Consider the following 7,260-nt stretch of genomic DNA (forward strand, 5'->3'; position numbering starts at 1 on the left):
TCTGCCTTCACCACCGCCGTCCCGCGTGCACCACTGCATCAATACTGGGGCCGCAGCCCCCATTCGACAGAAGCCGTACCGCGTCTCTCCCACCGAGAGGAAGGTGATCGACGACCAAGTTAAGGAGATGCTACAGAAAGGTGTCATCCAAGAGTCCTGTAGTCCTTGGGCAGCTCCCGTTATACTGGTCAAGAAAAAGGATGATTCGTGGCGATTCTGTGTCGACTATAGACGCCTAAACGCAGTAACGAAAAAGGATGTCTATCCGCTCCCACGAATAGACGATGCCATAGACTGCCTACATTCCGCTTCATACTTTTCATCTGTCGACTTGCGCTCAGGCTACTGGCAAATACCTATGAACCCACAAGACAAAGAGAAGACCGCTTTCATTACGCCGGATAGCCTCTTTGAGTTTAACGTAATGCCCTTTGGCTTGTGTAATGCTCCGGCAACCTTCGAGCTATTCATGGACACGATCCTTCGCGGCCTCCGATGGGAAATATGCATGTGCTACCTTGACGACGTGGTCATTTACGGCAAGACATTCTACGAGCACAACCAACGGCTTGAAATTATTCTCGACTGCATCCGCCGTGCGGGACTGATCCTTAACTCGAAAAAGTGTCACTTTGGTGAGCGTCAAACGCTTGTCCTTGGTTTTCTTGTCGACAAGGAAGGTATCCGTCCCGACCCTCAGAAGCTTGCCGCCGTTCGAGACTTCGAGCAACCGAAGACAGTGAAAGACCTCCGCAGCTTCCTTGGGCTGTGCTCGTATTTCCGACGTTTCATCAAGGACGTCTAGCTCATCCACTCACGTTTCTGCTTCACAAGGACACACCCTTCGCATGGACTGCTGAGTGCGAGTCTGCGTTCAGTGAGCTAAAGTTTTTACTTACCTCTGCTCCAATTTTACGCCATTTTGATCCTGAGGCACCAACTGAGCTCAACACCGATGCTAGTGGTGTCGGCATTGGAGCGGTACTTGTACAGATACATAGCGGACGCCAACAAGTCATCGCCTATGCAAGCCGTACACTCACAAAGGCAGAATGGAACTATACCGTCACCGAAATGGAATGCCTCGCGGTAGTGTTCGCCATTCAGAAGTTTCGACCATACCTTTACGGCCGTCCCTTCAGGATAGTCACCGACCACCATTCACTTTGCTGGTTGGTTGGACTACGCGACCCCACCAGCCGGTTAGCTCGCTGGTCATTACGGCTACAAGAATACGACTTTTCCGTCACATACAAGAGTGGTCGCTGTCACACCGATGCTGACTGTTTATCTCGACTTCCGTCAGCAAGCACCCGAGATGGGGAGGATGACTTGGACGAATATCTTTTCGGAATATCCACGGAGTTTCCCGATGCCGCTGCCTTCAAGCGTGAACAGGAGCAAGACCCTTCCGTAAGGATTCTTCTTGATGCCGCTCGGTCAGCAGCACGGAGTTCACCTTTCACCATATCCGCAGGTTTATTGTACAAGAAGAACTATTCCGCTGAAAGTGCTCCACTCCTCCTCGTCGTGCCCCAGAATCTTAGACCCGAGATCCTTCGCGCCATGCACGATGACATTACATCAGGTCACCTAGGCTTCGCTCGGACGCTGCACCGTGTGCGTCAGCGTTTCTACTGGCCCAAGCTCTGGAAGACAACAAAACAGTACGTTGCCAGCTGTGCTGTTTGCCAACGTCACAAAGAACCAACAACGCCTCAGGCGGGTGCCTTGCAGCCAGTTAAGCCACCAACCCTTCCCTTTGAAAAGATCGGCGTCGATTTGCTTGGCCCCTTCCCTAAGTCATCTGCTGGGTGTCGATGGATTATAGTGTGTGTGGACTACCTGACGCGATATACTGAGACGGCGGCGCTCACTTCCGCTACAGCAGCTGACGTCTCATTCTTCCTGCTGCACTCTGTCATTCTTCGTCACGGTGCTCCGCGTGTTGTGATTAGTGACCGAGGACGACAGTTTACAGCGGATGTTGTTGAAGAACTATTACGCCTTTGTGGATCTGACTGTCGGCATTCGTCACCTTACCACCCTCAAACAAACGGCCTGACTGAGTGCACGAATCGCACCTTGACCAACATGCTTGCCATGTATGTGTCCAATGACCACAAAAATTGGGACTCTGTTTTGCCATTTGTTACGTACGCATACAACACGACGAAGCACGAAGTCACCGGGTATGCGCCTTTCTTCTAGCTCTACGCTCGCCATCCCCAAAGCTTTATCGACACGATACTTCCCTGGTCTCCACATGAAGACTTCTCAGTAGCCCGGACTTTATGTCGTGCTGAAGAAGCTCGTCGACTGGCTCGCCTCAGGACTATTTTGTCACAAGATCGAGCCAAAACTCGTTATGACGCTCGACACACGCCTGTCACATTTGCTCGTGGAGACTTTGTTTTGCTCTGGACGCCTGTGCGGAAAAAAGGATTGTGCACGAAGTTTTTGTCCAGCTATACCGGACCATACGTCATATTGAGACGTTTGAGTGACGTCACGTTCGTCATCGCCAAAGTGTCCTCTGACAACCTGCGGTCACGTAGAACCCAAGCAGTACATGTTGCCCGCCTAAAGCATTACCACCATCGGGCTACGTAACTCGCTCGGAGAGCTTCGTCTGCACCCGGGGAAATAGTCACGCTGCATGAGTTCGCTGGAGCCAAGAAGAAGAGGAAGGAGAAGGGCGCACGAGGAGCGAGCCGTTGTGGGGCTGACCGTCCTGTCCCTTGCGCTGCCCCAACATCTCTCATTATTCTCAGCTTGTAAATAAATCCATACCATCGTTACAATATTATAGGCAAGGCAAAACAGAGCAATCAGTATTACTACGCAAGGCGATGGGCTGCCTGCTAGAGTCAGTGAAATCATATTGGGCCTGTACGTTCCCACAGCAGCATATACGTTCAACAATTGCAAACATTTCATTGTTATGTCTATAGACCGTTTTCACGGAGAGGAGGAGCGTAGCCTCGAACCGGCGCATTTTCACCACTCTCTTCTCTCCGCCGCCGCTGCTGGTGTGTGCGGACTCCCGCCTTTTGCACTGCGTGGTGCATGAGAGGTCAGTGTATTTCCATTTTCGACGCGCTAAAGCAAATGTGCTGCAGAAAATCGAAATGTCGGGCGAGAACAGGCCGACACGCTACCAATGAGCTGTGTTTGGCTGCGGCAACGGCTATCGGAAGCCTAACAGACTTGCAGCCGAGGCCTGCGAAGTGCACAATGCTTTTAAATGACTTCGCTTCTCTTAGGTCGCACGCCTTCTTCTCCTACAAATATTATATATATAATATGTGGTGTCTGCACTTATGCCATTTTTTCAAGTCATCACATGAGTTTGTGATTGTGCTTGGGTGCTGGTACACTTTATCATCAGCACCAGAGAGAACCAAAGCTGATGATTAATTATTACACGGAATGTTTGGCCAAGAGCTGTTCTCTCGTAGCATAAGCATATCTGATTTCTATGCTACAGCACATGATTTACAGTGCCTGCGGCTACGAAAGGTTCCATCTTAGTGCGTGTAATTTCGAGATTATCCAATTAACAATTTCCAATCTACATGACAGAAAGGCTCGCATGATGTGTTCTTTGGCGCAGGTACGCGCCTCTAACGTTTCGTCGAGAGCACATACTTTCTCGACTTGTCAATTTTGTGACGATAACTGGGGTAACGTTATGACGACCGCACCTTTTTTTTTGTTTCGCGCTGCAACCTGGGTGTCGTGAATAATTGAACCACGTTCGTTAAAGCCAGGCCGTTACCTGGACACGTGCGGTCGTCATAATGCTTCTCAAGTACTCGCCAAACGAAGTGACAATAATGTTCCCAAAAACGGGTGCCCTTTCGGCGTATGGCTAGTGGCGGCTGCTCGCGCTGAAGCGAACTTACACCATGCCGTGCTTCCAGATGTGCAACAGGCTTATTTTCATTTTATCGTCCTGTTGTTTCTACGCTGAATATTGAGATCACCTGTCTTACATCTGTTTCTTATCCTGTGCAGCGATCAGAGGCCACAAGCTTTTAACTACGCCACGAATCAACACAGGCATCGGTGTTTGTGCTCCCTTCGTTCCATGAACTGTGTATTGCAACGTGCCAAGCGGATTAGGGATTAGAGTTACATTGAACTTGAATAATCAAGGCAAGGAAACCAGAGAGTCAACTTAAACACTAATGCGCGCACCTAGCGTGCAGCCGGACAATGGCATATGTGTTCGCTCGTCTCCATTTACGTTTCTCCGATTACTTCGAGAGTTGTCCTGAAAGTTAATGCCCTTTTATAGTGCATATTCCAAGAACCCCACAAGGCCACCTATAACAAAACATACAAAACAATTACCAATTTATACGTGCTGCTTTAGGGGCAAAACTTGGATGTAGCCCAAATGATTGCCAGGCACTCCTTTTCTGTTGTGGAATAGTTGATTTCTGCCTTTGATAGCGCCCAGCTAGCAGCATAGCTGATAACCATTTCCATTCCGTCGGCTAAGAACTGCATTGGCATTCTACTCATCATCGGCGCTGCTGCGGGAACGTCTCGTGGGCTGCCGCTGCTTGCTGTTTCAGCCATTTTGAAGCTGACAGCTTAGCGATTATTTACCAGCGCCTTTACACTCGCAAAGGGTTGCTCTGTTTTGCTCGTGTACCGCGAAGAACAGCAATACCTTGTGACCTGAGGGTATACGCTGCATACACCGCCGCGGAACCCCACACACCGAAAGGGCGGCGAGACATCACAGATGCTAGACGGCGCTGCAGCGGTGAAATGCTTTAAAAATGGCAGCCTCCTTGTGAAATTGGTGTATATAAATTTGCTGTGCTGCTTCAACACATTATCGATTTCTCTAACTTCAGCTGCAGCTGCCCATCGGGTGAACACAACATCAAGAAAGCCGCTTATTTCTTCCATGTTCCCTACTACGCAAATTCCGCCTATGTAATGTAAAGCTGCACAATGAGACCTTCCCAGTGCTACAGTACTTTATGAATGACTATTACCAAAAGAGGTTTTGCAATTGCTGTGTATGCTGCGAGACAGCATGGTAGATGAAAGAATTCTTGTCTAATGAATTGTAATCACCTTCCGTACGTAGATTGTACATCACTGAAACTTCCATATGTATAAAACCAATCATTTTTCCTGACCAATCATGTGCGTTGCTAACTTTTATGTATTTTCTCTATTGGACCAGCTACTAGCAATGTAGGCTATTGGTCCAAATATTATGTACGCATTTTTTGTATACATGTCTTAATAAACTCATTTTGATTTGATTTGAAAAAAAAAAGGAATTTGTTACTGCCATCTGTTTTTTTCTTACAAGATTTTACTGGTGCACTTGGACGTGCTGCTGAAATCGTTTTTGCGTATCTTTTCTTATGTATTTTTTTTTCTTGTGTGCTATTATGTATGGTTATTCTGTTCATATCCACTCCTGCTTGGGACAAGCATTGGCCTGCAGTACTTTAAGTAAAATAAATTAAATAGTGGCTTTTCCTCACTGAACTGGGTGCTAGATTAGTGGTACCAATTCCTAGCCACAAATAGGCAGTTAGACTGGTGACGTGCTTGCATAAATTGTCAGTGGTAACACAGCGCGCACACACACACCCATACACGTTTATCGTTGCCGAATTTTCTTTCCGTGCGTTTGCGTGGACAAACGCACGAAATGAAAAGCGCGGCTGCATACTGATGATCGGACATATGCACTAACTTATGAAGTAGAAGACAAAGCAAAGTTACGTAGACGATCGCATGCAAAGGACAAGCCGAGTTATAACGCACCTCCGTTTTCGGACACCTGCGCGATGCAGAGTAGAATACTGTACCGGGTGGGTACAAAGTCGGCACAGAACCTTTCTTGAGGTAGTTTCGCCTCGTCTTCAGACCAAAGTCTTCGCAGTACTGCATGTTGTACATGTAACAGTCCGACGAGAAGTGCTGCGAGCACACCTGACTGCGCTTATCCGGCCTCCAAGTGCTGCCTTCGACGGCCTGCACGAACTCGGTCCACAGTTGCCTCTGACCGTCGTTGGATGGGAAGTGGTGAAACACAACTTTGTCGCCTTCCTTTGTGGCGCAATTCCTCAAGACGCAATAAAACTTGGGCGCCATTGTCCTTCAGAGCTTCTACCACTCAATCCATGATAAGTTTCTTGCTCGCGGGATTCCGGCGTGTCTTAGTTCTTGAAACAAAGAGCAGCGATGACAGCGAAAGATGCGAATTCAAAGGTATGCGCGCGAAGAGGCGATACCGCACTGCGGTATTGCGCAATGTTTACCTTTCGCAATAACCGCACCACTATCTGCACGTCTCAAGGACTCAGTTTCGGTTTCGTCTGCTCCGGGCGAAACGATGGACGCTATTGATGCGGTCACAACTGTACGTCACGTTCTGCAGCACGGCTGTGCTCAACATAAGAGCAAACTCATAAATGTCCTTCAATGGGCCTACCACAGGTACGATTAAAAAAATTTGCAGTGGCTTAGCTCAGCTATGCCAGGATATACGTACGAGGGGCGTTCAATAAAGATTTCCCCTGACTGACTTCCATTTATTGCAGGATGCTGAAACTGCGCATGCGTAATGACATAAGTCACTGTAGGTCACGTGCCAATTTGCAACTCTAAACTAATAACGGTCTTTCTTTTAGAGGTGCTAAAGTGGTGTGAGGTGTGATAATGGATGCAGTGGAAGACAGAGCAGCCGTCAAGTTCCCGTACTTGAAAGGCCGCACTCCAAGGGAGACGTTCAATGAGATAAAAGAGGTTTATGGGTAGGATTCTCTATCATATGATGTAGTGAATAACTGGCATCGCCAATTCAAATACGGTATGATTTCCGTGGAAGCGGCTCCGATTGCAGGGCGACCCCACTCCGCTGTCGATGAACACACCATCCAGCAAGTGGAGGCCGCCGTTTTGGAAAATCACCGCGTTAGCGTTCGAGACCTAGTCCAACATGTCAAGATTAGTGTGGGGTCCATGGAAAAAATCATTTAGGACCATCTTCATACGCGTAAGGTATCCGATCGCTGGGTTCGCCGGCTGCTCACACCTTTCCAAAAGCAGGAACGAGTCGAATGCTCCTAGGCTCTTTTGACCATGTGCCATGGAAACCAGCAGGACTTTTTCAACAGACTGAATACACAGGATGAATGCTGGGTCCATCACTATGATCCGGAGACTAAAGTCCAGTCGATGCAATTGAAGCACTTGGACTCACCGCCTCCAAAG

General features: G+C 48.4%; 1 protein-coding gene across 1 annotated transcript; it reads right to left on the reverse strand.

Annotated features, from left to right (window-relative positions):
* Positions 1–1,268: 1,268 nt before the first annotated feature.
* On the reverse strand, positions 1,269–6,138 carry LOC125756446 (peroxynitrite isomerase THAP4-like). The gene is made up of 2 exons (XM_049411248.1): positions 5,809–6,138; positions 1,269–1,382 (listed from the first exon to the last, which is right to left on the reverse strand). The coding sequence occupies exons 1-2, from the start codon at positions 6,136–6,138 to the stop codon at positions 1,269–1,271; spliced, it is 444 nt and encodes a 147-aa protein (XP_049267205.1).
* Positions 6,139–7,260: the final 1,122 nt, after the last annotated feature.

Source organism: Rhipicephalus sanguineus, chromosome 11, assembly GCF_013339695.2.
Source record: "Rhipicephalus sanguineus isolate Rsan-2018 chromosome 11, BIME_Rsan_1.4, whole genome shotgun sequence".
Classification (NCBI taxonomy): domain Eukaryota; kingdom Metazoa; phylum Arthropoda; class Arachnida; order Ixodida; family Ixodidae; genus Rhipicephalus; species Rhipicephalus sanguineus.

Coding starts and splice junctions, on each gene's coding strand:
- LOC125756446 (XM_049411248.1), bottom strand. CDS start 6,138: ATGGCGCCCAAGTTTTATTGCGTCTTGAGGAATTGCGCCACAAAGGAA. Junction 1,383..5,808: donor GCAGGTGTCCGAAAACGGAG/GTGCGTTATAAC, acceptor TCACGCTTGAAG/GCAGCGGCATCGGGAAACTC.